Source organism: Hemiscyllium ocellatum, chromosome 9 (genome assembly GCF_020745735.1).
Source record: "Hemiscyllium ocellatum isolate sHemOce1 chromosome 9, sHemOce1.pat.X.cur, whole genome shotgun sequence".
NCBI lineage: Eukaryota > Metazoa > Chordata > Chondrichthyes > Orectolobiformes > Hemiscylliidae > Hemiscyllium > Hemiscyllium ocellatum.
The window spans coordinates 47,038,352-47,056,777 of NC_083409.1; the positions used below are offsets into that span (position 1 = coordinate 47,038,352).

Sequence of the window (18,426 nt, forward strand, 5' to 3'; positions counted from 1 at the left end):
AAAACATAATCCAGAACAGGATCTCAACATGTAAGTTTTGGCTCAAAGCACAAGATAAAGCATTTAACACACAAGAAGGCCAACCTTTTTTTAAATTAAAACACCTTTTTGTAAGCAGGATTAGATGCACAATGCAACTCAACAGTTACCCGAATACTTGTTTCCCTGCAAGTAAATGCTTTTTTTTAAATTAAAAAAACAAATTTTTGGGGGAAAAATTATGTCTTTTTGAGATCAACACAGCATGAAGTTGATATACCTGCTGTTGGGATCCATTATTAAAGTTAGGTTGTGTTAAGAAACTTTATTGTTAGGTAGTGCTCACGTAAGGTAGTATTAGCAAGTCTGGAAATTGTTAGCTAAACTAGGCAGCAGTAGACCATTATGTTACACTAGGAGCAGACTGAAAAGCTGATGGCATAGCCTGAAGAGGCCCCAGGGAGGGTGAAAAGATAACAGGACATTGGAACCGTGTTAAAATGCACGTAGCTCAAACTGAGGTAACAGAATGTTATCAGCTCGGGACCAATGCCATACCAGTATACCGCATCTTACCAAATAAGGATGTAGCATTGAGATGCAAGGGGCTAAAAGAGCTAGACAAAGAGAAATATAGTGAGAAGGCACCTTCTCCAGTGAGCTGAAAACCTCACTGTATTTGTGTACGGCTCTCTCTCATTAAAACAGCTTATATTTTGAATCAGATCCAGTGTTTCTCTCCTTCAAACGAACACGGGGACGGTAGCCTGTCTTAACACTGCTGATAGAAGATTAAAAACAGTTAACATGGTACTTGAGGTAGGCAAGTCATGATGCAGTGTAATTGATGAACTGACATGCTCATTAACAGGACCTTCATTATTCCCTTTGAATCCTTCCACTTCCTCCATACAAAAGGGGTAGACTTGGGCACCCGCTATGACTGTCGCTTTGTCGGCTACGTAGAACAATCTATCTTTAAGAGTTACACTGGCTGCACTCCCCACTTTTTCCTCTGTTACGTTGATGACTGTATTGACGCCACTTTGTGCTCCCATGAGGAGGTTGAACAGTTCACTAACACATTCCACCTTAACCTTAAATTCACATGAATAATCTCTGACACACTTCTCCCCTTCCCAGACCTCCATCTCCAACAACGGTGACCGAATTAACACTGACATTTTCTACAAACTCACCAACTCCCACAGCTACCTGGATTACACCTCCTCCCACCCTGCCTCCTGCAAAAATGCTATCCCGTATTCCAATTCCTCTGCCTCCGCTGCATCTGCTCCCAGGAGGACCAGTTCCACCACAGAACACACCAGATGGCCGCCTTCTTTAAAGACCGCAATTTCCCCTCCCAAGTGGTTGAAGATGTCCTCCAATGCATCTCATCTACGTCTCGCATCTCCTTCCTTGAACTCCACCCCTCCAATCGCAACAAGGACAGATTCCCGCCCCCGATCCTCAACTTCCATCCCACCAACCTCCGGATACATTGTATCATCTGCTGACATTTCCGCCACCTACAAATGGACTCCACCACCAGAGATATATTTCCCTATCCAGTTTCCGTAAAGACCGTTCTCTCTGCGACTACTTGGTTAGGTCCACGCCCCCTCACAGCACACCACCCCCTCCTGGCACCTTTCCCTGCTACCACAGGAATTGCAAATCCTGCACCCACACCTCTCTCATCTCCATCCAAGGCCCTTTCCACATCCATCAAAGCTTCATCTGCACTTCCACACGCCATTTACTGTATCCATTGCTGCTGATGCAGTCTCCTCTACATTGGGGAGACTGGCTGCATACTTGCAGAACGCTTCAGAGAACATCTCCAAGGCACCCACACCAATCAACCCCACTGCATCATGGCTGAACAACTCCCTCCCCCACTCTGCTGAGGACATGCAGGTCCTGGGCCGCCTCCATCGACACTCCCTTACCACCAGATGCCCTCCCTCCTCCCCATTATCCCAGTTCCAACCTTTCAGTTCAGCACCATCCAAATGACCTGTCCTATCCGTCAATTTTCCTTCCCACCTACCCACTCCACCCTCTTCTCCAACCTATCACTTTCACCCCCACCTCCATCCACCTGTTACATTCTCAGCTGCCTTCCCCCAGCCCCACCCCCTCCCACTTATCTATCCATACTCAAGGCTTCCAGCCTCATTCCTAATGAAGGGCTCCTGCCCAAAATGTCAATTTTCCTCCTCCTCGGATGATGCCTGACCTGCTGTGCTTTTACAGCACCACTCTAATCTGAACTCTAATCTCCAGCATGTGCAGTACCCACTTCCGCTCTTCATTATTCCAGCCAATGCTCCAGAAACTTAATGGTTTCAGATGGATAACAGGATGTTTTCCAGTATACTACAGTTGATCACAACATTCATCTCCAAACCTTCCCGTCACAGATGCTGCAAGGATCAGTGCTCATGCCTTAGCTATTTACAATGTATGAACAACTTGGAATCAAACATAATATTTCCAAATTTGCTGGGTGGGAAAACTAGATGGGATTGCAAGTGGTGAAAAGTGCAAAGGTTTCAAGGTGATTTACACAGGTTTAGTAAGTATACAAATGCATACTTACAAAAGTATTACAAAAGTATTGCAATATAATGTGGACAAATATGAAGTTATCCACATCAGGGGTAAAATTCAGAACGGCACAGTTTTTTTTAAAAATGGTGATAGATAGAGAAATGTTGAGATACAAAGGTCACTCAAAGCAACATGTGGTTTAGGTACTTGCTAGGAAGGCAAATGGCATGCTGATCTACACCCATTTGTAACCCAACGGCTGTCTGTAAACCTATATTCATATAACAAATACTATTCCTAAAAGGTGAGAATGAGCCATTTTTCTGGCTGCCAAGGGAAAGTATCTGAATTCTTGGTCTCATTTCTGAAGAATCCTTAATGTTTTTATTCACTCAGGAGACATGGTCATTGTTGGTACAGGACAATGTTGGAGAGATTATCTGGGAAAGGGGGAATTCAGAGTACACCCCTATGTAGAGCTCCAGGGAAAGGGGGGGCGGGGTGAAGAGAAAGAGAGATGGGGGAGGCGGGTGGTCAGTCATTTGGATACTGTGCCTGGGCTTCTATCCATGTTCAGGACTGGCAGCATTTCAGTAAGCCGAGTTCAATTTCAATCACTGTAAACAAAAGATGCGATCAGTGTTAGAAACACATCAGTGATATTCGGATAATCCAATATTCGAATAATTGTTATTATTCCTCTAATCATCTCACCAGTGCTCTACAACAGTGGTGAGACTGAGATGTATTTTTCAAGACAATCGCTATGGTGCCTCTGTGATGATACGGAATATTGCAGATTATATTTTAAAACACCACAAATCCTAACGTCCGGAATCTATAGGTTCTGCGTTAACAATAACAAGAAACTGATCTCATACTCAATGGTTGTATTCGTGTTAACGGCATTACGTATTAAAATGTAACATTTGATTATTGCAGCGTGCATAAATGGGCAGAAACTTCACCGAGCGTGAGGCAGACTACGTCTAAAAAGACATTTAAAACATGACATATAACGTGAAATAATCCGGGCTCCACAATTTAAAACAACCCAGCGGGTTACCAGTCCCAACGGGAGGGTTGATACCGTGAGGAGAGGTGGCAGTCACTGATCCTCCCCCCAGCCAGGCCGAGGAGCGGCCACTTTACCTTTCCTCGCAGTCTTTGTGCCGGGTGGCGACCCTCACAAACTCACTGAAAAGCTGCCGGCTCATGGCGGAGCCTCCATATTTCAAACTTGGCGCCTCAGCCTCGCGCACGGCCGTTAGTGCTGGAGGCGGGGGTCACCCTCTGAACTTTGACCCCCCCCCGTGCACCCTATGGCGAAGCTGGTCCCGGTCTGTGGGTGTTGACGTTGAGGACGTCTGGTTGTCAGAATATGATAGCTATTCAAGTTACTCGCTGACCCACCTCCGAGATCTGAGTGTGCTGTATTTCGCTGTGAGTAATTGTGTGCTGGGGGAACAGTCTGGAAAGTGGAATACCTCGCACACAACACTCCGTGTGCTTCTTTAAGGAATCGCTGCCAACATGGCCAGTGAGAGGACTGCAGATGGCATCCAGGCGCCTCTGCCTGGGCGATGCGGGTATTTTGTGGAAAAGAAGAAGAGATATTGCAAAATGATTGTTGCAAAAGGGAAACGCCTTTGTGGGGAACATGCGAATGCAGCATCAGATAGTGAGGTATGGCAATTCCTTCATCATTAGAAAAGGAAAATCAGCAGTTATCCTCCATAATCACTCTAAGTACATTTATATTGTATTTATATGGCGTTTTCACCATTGAACATCTCAAAACCATTCTGAAAATGTCATATCGGACTCGAAATGTTAACTCTGTTTCTCTCTCCATAAGATGCTGCCAGATTTGCTGAGATTGTTCAGCATTTCCTGTTGTTATTCTAAAAGCTATTCTAAATTCTACATTGGAAATCGACTCACACGTATGACACGTTAGTTAATTTGTTGACAGGAAGCTTCCTTAATTAGCAATATGAATGTTATATTTCCATAACTTGGAAATAATTACACCTCAGGAGAAAGTGAGGACCGCAGATGCTGGAGATCAGAGTCGAAAAGTGTGGCACTGGAAAAGCACAGCTGGTCAGGCAGCATCTGAGGGATTGAATTGAATTTATTGTCACGTGTACTGAGGCACAGTAAAAAGCTTTGTCTTGCGAGCAATATAGACAGATCAGGTAGTTTAATAGCAAAGATAACTAAATAATAGGTAAACAACATCAAAAACCAAAACACAGGTATTCCAAATGCTAAGAATTTGTGAGTCCATTTAGTATTTTAACAACAGTAGGATGGAAATTGTTTCGAAACCAGCAGATGTGTGTCTTCAGGCCTCAGAGGTTATAGAAAAGCATTGCCAGGGTGGGATAGATCTTTGAGAATGTTGGCAGCTTTTTCTTGACAACAGGCCTTGTAGATGGATTCTGTAGTTGGGAGGTTGGCCTTTGTGATTGTCCGGGCCGAATTCACCACTCTCTAACCGTCTCCGATCATGAATGGTACAATTGCCATACCAGGTAGAATGTTCTCGATGGCACACCTATAATAGTTGGCAAGGATATTTACATATATGCCAAATTTTCTCAGCTGCTTGAAGAAGAAGAGATGTTGGGCCTTTATAACCAGTGCGTCCATATGAAAAGTCCAAGAAAGCTTGTTGTTGATGACCACTTCCAAGAACTTGACACTCTCCAATCGTTCCACCTCTGTGCTGTTAATGTGTAGGGGACATGAGTAACATCCTACCGAAAGTCAATAATGAGTTCCTTGGTTTTGTTGGCATTGAGAACTAGGTAGTTCTCAGTGCACCATTTTTCCAGGGCTTATTCCTCCCCTCTGTAGTCTGTTTCGTCGCTATCTGAGATTCAACCAACTATGGTGGTGTCATCAGCAAACTTGTAAATGGCATGGAGTGGGAGAGTCCACATTTCGGGCATAAGCCCTTCATCAGGAATGTAGGTGGAAGGAAGGGGGCTGAGAGATAAATTGGAGTGAGGAGTGAGGCTGGGGGAAGGAAGTTGGGAAGAGGATAGGTAGATGAGGTGGGGGTGTAATGGTGATAGGTCGGAGCAGAGGGTGGAGCTGATCGGTGGGGAGGAAGGTGGACAGGTAGGACAGTTCAAGAGGACGGCGCCAAGTTGGAGAGTTGAATGGGGATGAGGAGGGAGGAGGGCTGATGTGGAAACTGGGTGAAATTGATGTTGATGTTGTGTGGTTGGAGGATCCCAAAGCGAGAGATAAGGCATTCTTCCTCTCGGCCTCGGGTGGCTAGGATTTGGTGGTGGAGGAGTCCCAGGACTTGCATCACCTTGGTGGAGGGGGTGTTGAAGTGGTTGGTCACAGGCCTGTAGGCTATGTCCCAGAGATGTCTGAAATGTTCCACGAGTTGGCATTCTGTCTCCAAATGTAGAGGAGACCACAACAAGAGCAATGGACACAGTAGATGAGATGTTTGGATTTGCAGGAAAATCTCTGCTGTATATGGAAAGATCATTTGGGGTTTTGGATGGAGGTGAGGGGGAGAGGTGTGGGCGCAGGTTTTACACCTCTTGGGGCAGCAAGAGAAGGTGCTAGGAGTGGAGGGTGGGTTGGTGGGGGGCGTAGACCTAATGAGGGAGTCGGGGATGGAATTGTCTCTGCGTAGGGATGGGGAGGGAGGAAGAGAACCTCTTCAATATTGGTCCTTGTGGAGGGAGGATGAGAATGTACCTCCCATCCCTATCAGCATTCAGCAGAGACCATTCCCTCCACAACTCCCTCATTAGATCCACTCCTCTTGCCAACCCACCTTCCTCTCCTGCCACCTTCCATCACATTCCTGATGAAGGGCTTATGCCCGAAACATCAATTCTTCTGCTCCTCAGATGCTGCCTGACCTGCTGTGCTTTTCTGCTGCCACACTTTTTGACAATAATCACATCTCAGACTAAAAATGCAGGAGGCTTAATCCAGTCTATTTGTTGATGCTGTATTTATGACTGATAGATATTATTATTCCCTGTCCCACGGCTCTAACCACTCCCCAACACAATAAAGACGGAGTCCCCCTTGTCGTCACCTACCACCCCACCAGTCTCTACACCCAATGTATCATCCTGAAACACTTCCGCCAACTCCAAATAGACCCCACCATGAAGAATATCTTTCCCTCCCCAACCCTCTGTGCCTTCCGCAAGGACCGTTCCCTTCAACAGTCCTTGGTTCACGCCACCCTTGCCACTGAACCTCCAGGCACCTTCCTCTGCAACCAGAAAAGATGCAAAATTTGCTGGCACACCATCCCCCTTACCTCCATACAAACAGTCCTTCCAGGTGAGACAGAGGTTCACCTGCCTCTCTTTCAACCTAGTTTATTGCATCAGGTGCTCCTCATGTGGTCTTCTCCCTTTTGGGGAAACCGAACGTAAACTTAGGGAACAGTTCACCGAACATTGCAGCCGGGTCTGCAAGGACCGACCGGACCTCCCAGTCACCGCCCATTTCAATTCCCCCAACCACTCCCTTTCCGACATGACCATCCTTGGCTAGAACATTGCTAAAACAAACCACAGCTCCTTTTCCACCTGACACCCTACAGCCCAGAGAAGTCAACATTTGAGTCCTCCAAGTTCAAATAACCTCCCTCCCCATTCCCTGACTCCCTTCCTAGCACCGTCCCAACCAGATTCATTCCTCCCATTGACCAACTAAGTTGTACCCTCTACCTGTCTTCATCTACCCCCACCACCACCCTGCCCTCGTCTCCCCCTCTATCTGCAGCTTGTCCCACACCCACTCCCAGGCCTGAAGAAGGGTTACACTCAAAACATCGACTTCTGCACCTCTTGATTCTGCCTGGCTTGCTGTGTTCTTCCAGCCTCCTGCTTGTCTACATTGGATTCCAGCTTCTGCAGTTATTTTGTCTCTAACCATTTATATATATGTGGCAATGTAGGATATATATTACACATAATAAGGACTTCCTTTTCATTATGAATATTGTAACAGTGATAATGACCAAATAATCTTGTTTTTTTAAATTTTGATAGATTGTCAAATATTAACTAAGATACAAAGGATAACTCCCCTTCTTGAAATAGTATAGTAGTGACTTTTGCAATTACCTGAAGGGCAAATGGGCCCTAGTTTATCCTTTCATCTAAAGGTTGGGCATCTCCAACACTGAGGCATGCCAACAACATGGCTCAATTGCTGCACTAGTTAAAATCACCATGAAGGACTGTCCTTCCCCCAATCATTATCTTCGCTGAGTAAAGTAACCCACAGGTTAAATAAATACCATTTATCTCTCTCAATTGAGAGAGCAGCCCTATAGTCTGGTAGGGCTAAGAATTTATGTTTATAGTAGACTGTCAGCTTTGAGTTTTCAAGAAGGAGTTGCATATAATTCTTAAACGGACCAAATGGTATGGGGAGAAAGCAGCAACAAGGTGCTGAGTTGAAGGATCGTTGCTAAAAGTCTGATGCTGTACCGACTGAGCTACCCAGGCTCATTGCTAAAATCTGATGCTCTACCGAATGAACTCCTGGGCTCATTGCTTAATCAGCCATGATCGTACTGAATGGCCTACTTCAGATTCTGTTTTCTGATTCTGACTTTTGTGCTAGCAAGAAACTTGAACTTGAAACCTTGAGACTCCAGTATGAGTACTACAAACTTAGCATGGCTGACAAATTAAGCCTTTCCAAAAGATCCACTGTAAACATTTATCTTGTCTGGTATTATTGATAAATGAGGAAATTTACAAGGAGACAATCATAAAAGCTTTCAGTACAGTGTACAGCTTGTAAGAAATGTGATATGTAGGCCATTGAATCTTCATGCAACTTCAGTGTATGGTGCGAGAAAAGCGCAGCACATCAGACAGTATCTGAGGAGCAGGAGAATAGATGCTTTGGGCATAAGTCCTTTATCCCTTTATGCCCGAATCATCGATTCTTCTGCTCCTCGGATGCTGCCTGACCTGCTGTGCTTTTCCAGCCCCACATTCTCAATTCTGATCTCCAGCATCTGCAGTCCATACTTTCCTCCATCTTCAAGTAACTGTCCAACTCCTTTTGAAATATTAATAAACATGAAGAAGCTTGTTTTGTAAATTAACTCCAATTTTAGAAGTGTGAATTGTTGGATTTAGGTATGAATCAGGAGGCTATGTAAGCTCTGGAAAATAAAAATCTAAATGAATTGGAAAAACAAAAGAAAGTACAGAGGAACCTTGATTATCTGAATGTCAATTATTTGCATTCAGATTATCCAAACAAGATCGCAAGGTCCCAGTGCTTGGCTAAATTGTGTTTTCTGGCATTCAATTATCTGAAGAAAATACTCCCCGCTCATGTCATTCAGATAATTGAGGTTCCTTTGTATATCATTTTAACGATTAACTATACTGTTCTGATTTTATGTTCTGGTGAGAAAGGATTCGTAACACCCAACTACAGATTTTTCATTGGTTTCTGTTTAAAGTTGTTTCACTTAAAGTTGCATTTTTCACTAGTGCAACCACAGTCTTTAAGTGGTGATTTACTTTTCCAACTAAACCCCCAGTTTGGTGTTGGCTACAAATTTATAAGTTGTGTTTCTTATTCCAAATTCTAATTGTTTATATAAATTGGTAACAACAGTGATTCAAGCACAAAACCTTCTGGACCCCCCTCCCTCCCCCCACAATTCTGAATACTCTCTGCTCTTTTTACTACTCTCTTTTTACTCTCTGCTTTCTGTCTTGCAGCTAACTAATTATCCATTAGTTATAATTATACCTGATTTGTCTTCCTGATAATACTGAAGCAAAATAATTGTTGAATATTTCTGCAAAATTAATTTTGCTGTTGATGATTTATCCTGTCTATTGATGGCCTTATTCCTGTCTTATGAAAAACTGATTGTTGAGTTAAAAGCAAAAGTTCACAGGTTTTAGTGAGCATCAAAAATTATGCATTTTGTCATCTTTATTTCCATTTGTAAGACATTGCAGTTCACCCACAATTTAATTTGATATTTATGTAATGAGTTAACCCTGTAACTGCACAAAAATGTGAACAATTTTCACTAGGTCTAAAAAATGTTATGAAAGCACTGATCACTGACTGAAAAATGGGGATCTAACAGCTGTTAGTTATCAATTTCCTGAGGGGACAAAAGTTTCATCAGTGCACATATTCAAGTTAATTTTTTTAAAAATTCCTTGCAGGGTGACAAACAGAGAAGAATTCCATGTCCGCTTGACCCAAAACAGTAAGTGCAAAAATTAATAACTATACTAAAGATGAAGTAAGTGGTCAGCTTGACTCAATTGGTAGCACTGTCACTGCCATTGCAAAAGTTGTGGATTATAATCCTACTCCATTACTTGAATATAGAAGTTAGGAGATACTCTTGTAAAACAGTCAAAGAATGTGATCCTGGGTATGAGACCCTGTTTAACTGAAGTTCTAACTGCCATAATACAGGTTTAGGTCAATAATCCAAATGCACTATTAAGAAAAGGGCATTTATAGAACATATTAAAAACATGAATATACTAGCATTTTAGAGAACAGTGGACCCGATGAGAGTGTATGAGATATGAGCAGTGAAAAAGTTAAATTTTGGGCTTTGTAAGACAAAGGCTCAGCTAGCATGGCTTGGATCAGATAAGAACTTGCAGTAAACAATGAGGTGCTGGAGCCAAGAGTAATGGGTTTTGAGAAGATTTGTAGCTCAGGTTGAGGTTCTGGATGTAGGTTTGCAAGGGTAGTGGGCTGACGAGGTGAAAAAATATTCCTTATGTAAAACTATTTAACGAGGTGAAAAAGCATTCATCATATGAAGCCAGGTAACAAGTTTAAGAACACTCATTGTATAACGCCAGATGGCTTAATCTTTACTGTTGTTGCTCGGTGATTGTAACGGTCACCCAATCAATATAGATGTTGCCTTATTTGGATGCTGCTCCCTGTAAGTGACTATATAATTCATTAAGAATCTGCTGTTCAAGAGAAGTCTGAGAACTCATGTCTCTGTGCACATGGGCGATCATTCTCTCTCCCTCCAGGGCCCGGAATAAAGATGAAGGAGGTAAAGCCATACTCTGTCTCTGAGTGTTTGCTTCAACTGATACGGGGATAGGGAAATGGAACAAGACCAGCACTGTGAGTAAAGTGCACCCCACTGAGCTGAAGAAGCTCATGGACAAGAAACTTGACTGAAACTGAATGCTGAGAGGCCTGTACAAGGAATTCTGCATGGTTTTGACCTCTTTATGAATCTTGTGGTGGATGACACAGTTGAGATATCCCTTGGTGGACAGCAGAACAACATTGACATGTTGATTATCGAGAGAACAGCATTATTCTGTTGGAAGCCTTAAAATAAGTGTTGTGAAGACAGCGTTATTGCTGAAAGAATGACATGAACTTGATGAATCCACACAGAATGGTTTGAGCTATGCAACGTATGTTCTTAGTTTTAGTGCTTGAAGGTGATTTGTTCAAAGTTAATATGGTGCAGCATAACTAATTTGTGAATTTATAATTTTGTACTTGGGTGACCTACAAGACATTAAATCTGCTTTTAACAAAAAGAAAGCGAAATCCTTGGTAATATTCTTTGTTCACAGAAGCCACCATCAGAAACTGATTAACTGAACATTCGTTTTTTTGCTTGTTTGGTTTCTTGCTTTGTGCAAAATGCTTACTATGTTTGATTATATACTGGAATTTGATGCAGTTTAAATATGATTTGTTGTAAGTAACATTTTGGGCTTTTCTTAGGTTTGAGATAAGGGACATATAAATACAAGTACTTTCTTCCTTCTGTCCTTTGCAAGATCATGATATTGCACAACAACAGGAGTTCACTGTCTTATTTAGTAGTGAACAGTTACCTTTATATTAGAAACAAATTTCATTTAAACAAAAAAGAATCGAAGAAAATTTGAGCAAAGAGCAATAAGGAAAGGCAATTAGCTATCTGATTTGAATGTTTAAAGCATGTGGAGGATGGGGATTATGTGATCCCATTACAGATAGCACCCACTACTGGATAAAACTACTGAAACATTGGGCTCAACGAAGTATTAAATATGCAAATATCTTAAACATATAATTGTACTGTAGCAACGATAGAGGCAGTGAAATACTACTGTATATAGATCCCAGGAAGAAATAGAATAAATAAGGTATCTTAGGAGGAAAAGCCTTTTTGCCAAATAGCTCTTAAAATGTCACACAATACATGCTTCTTGGTGTAATAAGTACTGTATTATTCCAGAGAACAGACTTGTGCTTGGATTGTTAAAATAGGAGGACAAATAATGAATAATTAAAATTTGTTGAAGCTTCAGGACTGCAAAAAGCCTTTTTATGTAATATCAAAAGGATGACAAGAAGGAATGTTAATGTCAAAGTTTAAAATTTGAAAAGACATTGAGACTCTGTTTCATTGGAAGAAAAAAACACTGTCCTATCCAAAGGAAATAAGAGTATTCAAGATTTTGAAGTTAGTTCCAGAGGAATAAATCCCATATAACAGTGGTCAGATAGTGCAAATGTATTTAAGTTTTAAGTAATATTCCTGTTCTGACCAATTAGAAAGCATTGTGCATAAATCACAACTTAAGCAACAACATACTAATGCTCTAAAGACTCTAATATGTGTAGAACGGTTTTTTTACAAATGCATTTTAACTGCATAATTTTTTTCAATCTTTGTAGTATTTATATTTACTTATTTCCATTTTAAGTTGCTGTGTATAACCTACTATTATCATTGTTTCCATGGAGGAGTGCACATTGCTTATAAGGAATGCAAGTAAATGATGAGCAGTAAAAAAAATCTGTTGATCTGTCTAGGCTTTTCTGCACACATGATTGTTGGAGCATCATAACTGGACACTAATAGCCCCCTAAACCTTTGTAATCTTCTGGAAGAGGCAAAAAGACAACCTGTAATAAGCTGCAGGACATGAAAGAAAATATTAAAGTGGAGTTGTCTACATCACCATGCAAAGCAATTAGGGCCCCACCACCAATGATCTGATCTTCAAAGGGCATCTGTGAAATCGTAGAACATGTCAGCTGAGGGCAATAGATACTGTCCTTTCAGCAACATCCTAACCCCTTGCCTCTGTTCTAGTTCCAGAAAAATAATTAAAGTATTTTGGAGAAGGAGGGTATACACCAGCTTTAACAGTTATTGAGCATGTTACTGCTAGTGTACATTTGAACATTCCTGTGGACAATGAAATTGTCAATTTGCAATCGTCAATTGGGTCAAATATGCTTGGCAGAAAAGGATAGTCTTTCCATTTAATCTGTCCAACTTTGTTTCTGTGGTTTTGATATTACTCACACCCTAATACTATACTCAAGAGTCATTAAATGAATAGGTCTTACCAAAGTTTGGCAGCTAAGTTTACATAATTAATAGCTAGAAGCAAGATAAAATATCATGCATTGTAGATGTTGATATAAAATTACTATTGTTTTATCAGGTTGTGTATCTTGTTTTATGTTGCGCAGTAGGTGTGAAGAAATATACATGGTTATCTTTTACACTGCCTCTTTTAATTCAAGGCAAAATGGAGCACATAATCTCCTATTAGGTCTGCCAGGTGGTAAGATCATGTCATTTGGTTACTATGAGGACCGGGGAGCAAAACAAGTCTTATTAAAACCCGGTTGCCAGCTTTGAACATGAAGGCAGAAGCAACTGGTCTTGCTAGTACAGACTTACTAACTCAGAAACTCTGGACATGGAGAGAGAGAGAGAAACCTGAACTACTGCTGTTGCAATCATCTGGGCAAAGGAAGATATTCTGTTAGTCATAAGGCAAGATTGTTGTTGGGAGCACATTCTCCGGTTGTGGAAACAGAACACATGGATATGTAAGGACACTGGAAGAGTCAGTCTGCTGAGTTTGCTAAAAGACATATAGAGAGTGGATCTTGTTGCTGAAGTCGGCTCAGGGATTCTCAGAAAATAAAGGGAAATAATTTATAGCGGACATTATGACTTGGGCATGGGAAGAGAAATTAGTTTGTTGGAAGCTAAAGGTAACTGGATTATGTTTTGTAAAGGTTACAATTCTACAGAAGCACAGTATCATCCTTAAGTATCTGGCTTAAAGTTGTTTTGTTAAGAAGTGAGTTAAAAATACTTACTGCAGTTGCCTACTAAGTATTAGTTGCCTACTAAGTGACGTTTTGTTGATGTTGATTTTAGTTTGTTTGTTACAACAAAAGTTTTAACATTTCCTCAGATGGTGGACATAGCACGAGGGGTCAAAGCTTTAAATTGAGGGCTGATAGATATAGGACAGATGTTGGAGGTAGGTTCTTTATTCAGAGAGTAGTAAGGGTGTGGAATGTTCTGCTTGCAATAGTAGTAGACTCGCCAACATTAAGGGCCTTTAAATGGTCATTGGATAAACCTTTGGATGAAATGGAATAGTGCAGGTTAGAAGGGCTTCAGATTGATTTCACATGGCACAACATCGAGGGCTGAAGGGCCTATACTGCGCTGTTATGTTCTATGTTCTATTTGGAATCGTGTCATCAGATTCCTTTAAGTCAGCTTCTGAAAATTCATATCGCTTTATAAATATTGGTATGCATGGGAATCATAAAAGTTGGAAGTCTTACACAAGATGAGAAGAACCATTTGTAAAAAAAACAAAAGGGCAAAGATTTAAAGTGATCTGCAAAACAAGCTAGGAGGAAAGTGAGGAAAAACATTTTCACTCTGTGAGTAGTTAGGATAAGGAATGCACTGCCTTGAATTTTGGTAGAGATGGGTTTAATTGAGGCATTCAGGAGGACTTTGGATGACCATTTGAATAAAAATAATATTCAAAGATATAGTAAAAAAGCAAGAGATTGACACTAGGTAATAATGTTTATTTAACAGGACAGTGTAGGCATGATGGGCCAAATGGCTTCTGTGTCATAAGATCCCTGTGAAACTATAAACATGGGAAAGTATGCATTTAGTCATTTCGAATATTGTCTCATTGTAATGAAAAAAAATTACTCACTTCTATAATCTATCCATTTATTTGCATAAATTAATTTCTTTCAGTGCCTTGGTTTGTTTTTTTGGAAGCCTTAGAAGTTATTCACTAGTGTGACGGCAGTTTACTCTATGCTTGTGCCCATTTTTTCAGGAACTTGCCTGCACTAGCTTTCATTCCTTTGTAATTAATCTCCTTGGCTCACTATTCTGAGGAAGTAAAGTCATGTACACCACCATCATTCTGTGTGTATTATTGTTTCAGGTAAAGTGTTACAACAGTCAAGGTAACTTTTGAGCTCATTGTTTCCAAAATGTAGGGATTTACTACTTTTACAGGCATACTGTTTGAGGTCATCTATCATTAAGTGTTAAAAAGAATTTGTCCATTTTAAATCTAGCCATTTTAATTAACTGGATGAAAATAATGTGCAAGTATTTCTATTTGCCACATATTTCCTATTTGTTCATGTATTTGTAGGGCACAACAAAGTTTGTGTATCTAGCCATTTCTTTTTCTTCTCTGATTCTATCTTTAAGCAATCGGTAGGGCTGTGGGGAGTGTTGCCAAACAAAGATACCTAGGGATATAGATGTATAATTTCTTGAAAGTGATTTTGCAGCTAGACAGAGTGATGAAGATGATGTTTGGGTACAGGATAGACATACCCAAGGTAGGTAGAAGATGTTGTTTGGCACACTTGCTTCCATTGGTCAGAACATAGGAGTTGGAATGTCATGTTGTGGCTCTACAGGACATTGGTGAGGTCACTTTTAGAATACTGCATATAATGCTGGCCACCCATCTATATGTTGGTAAACTAGTAGAAAAGATTTGTTGCCAGGACTGAAGGGTTTGAGTTATAGTGAGAGGCTAAATAGTCTGGGGCATTTTTTCCTGGAGCTTTGGAGGCTGAGGGATAACCTAATAGAGGTTTACAAAATCATGAGGGGCATGGATAGGGTTAACATCCAAGATCGTTTTCCTAGGGTGGGGTGTCCAAAACTATAGGGCATAGTTTTAAGGTGAGTGTGGAAAGATTTAAAAAGGGTATTAGGGGAACACTTTCACACAAACGTGGTGCATGTATGGAACAAGCTACCAGAGGAAGTGGTGGAGGTGAGAACCATTACAACATTGATTGGTGATATAAATTGGAAGGGTTTAGAGGGATGTGGGCCAAATGCTGGGAAATAGAACTAGGTAGGATTGGGATATGTGGTTGGCATTAATGAGTGAGACCGAAACGTCTGTTTCTGCACTGTATGTCTCTAAAATTGCACTGCAAATAAATGTTTATGTTAACACTCAACAGTATTCAGCTTTGCCATCATTTTCATCAGTCAGTTTAATACGGAAAAAGCTGAAGTTATTTCTGTTCAACTCCAGCCTCCCGATTCATCCCTAATGGTTACTTCTTCAGCTGTATCAAATACTATGCATCCTCAATATGCAATGTGACCCTGAATTGATCTTCCAGGCAGACTAATTCTTTTCTAAAAAAGCATTATTTGTTATTATTTTATTCAAATGTGTGGCATAAGTATTGCAATAGGAAGATTTCATCCCTTATTAGTGTTTTACACTTAACGGTAGATTAGCAAAGAAAAACATGATGTGACATTCAGTTTCATCGCTCTATGGTGTACATAGAAATACCATATAATTGATGCAAAAATAACAGCAAAATAAAATGCAGCATCATAAAGAACTAGCCACTAAGAAGCCATAATGAATAGTTTAATTTTTTTTCCAGCACAGTTGATGAAGATAAATTAGAAAAGCATCTGAAAAAGTGTAATTCAAGGGAAAAACCCAAACCTGTAAGTAATGAAGGATTTTTTAAAAATCTGCATAAAGTACTTCAATGAACTTTTTAATTTTATTCCAGTGTAGAAAGTTTGGCTTTCTATTTATGTGTCAATATTTTTGAAATGTCCGACAAGTGTCAGTCACAATCATGTAAAGGACCCATATATGGTAAATTAATCAATGTAATTATGAGTTAACAAGAGAAAGATGTACCTTCACACTGAAACAACAAACATTTAAATATCAGCCTTCAATCGAGCTTAGTGGACAAGAAGCTGGAGTTGGAAGAGTTGAGAAAGTGGACAAAAAGTTGAGAAGGAAGATGTAGTATTTTAGAGTTTGTACCATTGTATAGATTGTACCATTCTTTCCATAGTAGCAACCATGCACACCAATGTTCTCATAGAACAGGATGAAGTGACTGCAAGGAAGACAAGATGTTTTAAAATTTATGTTAAACTAACTAACTGAGGGGATCCAAGATGGTGGTGATCTGAGAAGTCTGCTCTGCATCTCAGCTCAGGCAAAGTAGCACTCTCACTTCCTCACTTAAGTTATCTCTGTGAAAATTCGGCATTTAAAGAGTTATAGAACTTATACAAGTTTCTTACAAAGTCTGTTTTATTAAAGAAACATGACAAAAGGCAAAGGTTCCAACATATCCCAACACATGGGACACTCACCGGAGATGTTGGACCCTTCTGTGGTTACAGCTACGGCGCCCAATTTAGACGATCAGAATCACTCATTCACTAGGCCCTGACTACGGAGTTTGCGAAACTGCGAGATATGATCGAGTTGTCAATTGAAGTGAAGTTCTGCGGTAGGCTGGACCCGATCGTGGCCATGCTTCACAAGTATGAGGAATAGCTGGAAGGACTTGGACGCCGAATGGAAGAAGTTGAAAGAAGGACCGCATCTTCGGATACCGCAATTGAATCTTCCAAGGATTGGATTCGAGTACTGGAGAAGCTGGTCCTTACCTTACAAGTTAACAACCTCGAGAACATATGTAGGCGGAAGAGTCTCCACATCATAGGGTTGCTGGTGGGGTTAGAAGGTGAGCAGCCAGAGAGCTTCTTTGAAAGCTGGCTGCAGCGATTTCTTGGCCGGGAGGCCACGTTGAACTGGATGAAAGTTGAGAGGGCCCATTGGGTCGCAGTGTGCAGACCTGGCTCGGACCAATGTACTCTCGTGGTCCTAGTACAACTCCACAGTTACAGGGCATAGTTAAAAGTTATGGAAGCTTCCAGAATGAAGGGAAAAGGTCCACAGGCCTTAACTTAGAAGGTTCCAAGATAATGATTTTTTCTCTGCAGCTGTTATTTGTAAAAGGAACTTGTTGGATGAACTGAGGATTATTCGAGAGGCTGAGAGGGTGATTGATAGAAGCTACAGGGACATAGTTACGCCAGAGAACAGAGGTAGCTGGGTAACAGTTAGAGGTGGGAAGGGGAAGCAGCAGGCAGTGCAGGGATCCCCTGTGGTCGTTCCCCTAAACAATAAGTATACAGCTTTGGAAACTGTTGGGGGGACAGCCTTGCAGGTGTAAGCTGCAGTGACGGGGTCTGTGGCGTGAGGTCTGTCTCTGAGACTCAGAAGGGAAAGAGGGAGAGGAGGAGAGTGCTAGTTATTGGAGACTCTCTAGTTAGAGGGACGGACAGGCGGTTCTGTGGACGTGGGCGAGACTCTCGGATGGTTTGTTGCCTCCTGGGTGCCAGGGTCCGAGACGTCTCGGACTATGTCTTCAGAATCCTTAAGGGGGAGGGTGTGCAGCCAGAAGTCGTGGTACACATTGGCACCAACGACATAGGTAGGAAGAGGGGTGGGGAGTTCATTCAAGAGCTCAGGGAGTTAGGCTGGAAGCTAAAAGCTAGGACAGACAGAGTCGTCGTCTCTGGTTTGTTGCCGGTGCCACGTGACAGTGAGGCAAGGAATAGGGAGAGAGTGCAGTTGAACACGTGGCTGCAAGGATGGTGTAGGAGGGAGGGCTTCAGGTATTTGGACAATTGGACTGCATTCTGGGGAAGGTGGGACCTGTACAAACAGGATGGGTTGC

The 18,426-nt window shown here is 41.5% G+C and overlaps 1 protein-coding gene and 1 pseudogene across 2 annotated transcripts in view; both read left to right on the forward strand.

Annotated features, from left to right (window-relative positions):
* The first annotated feature begins 3,868 nt into the window (after positions 1-3,868).
* Positions 3,869-18,426, forward strand: part of trmt13 (tRNA methyltransferase 13 homolog) — a 39,381-nt gene continuing 24,823 nt past the window's right edge. The window contains exons 1-3 of one of the 2 annotated variants that reach the window (XM_060829722.1): positions 3,869-4,224; positions 9,756-9,799; positions 16,312-16,378. In XM_060829722.1, coding sequence (XP_060685705.1) covers positions 4,072-4,224; positions 9,756-9,799; positions 16,312-16,378 — 264 coding nt within the window. In that variant the 5' untranslated portion in view covers positions 3,869-4,071. The remainder of the gene's footprint in view (positions 4,225-9,755; positions 9,800-16,311; positions 16,379-18,426) is intronic. The other variant, XM_060829723.1, reaches the window with a different exon arrangement.
* LOC132818691 (small nuclear ribonucleoprotein G-like) lies at positions 10,702-10,918 on the forward strand (annotated as a pseudogene).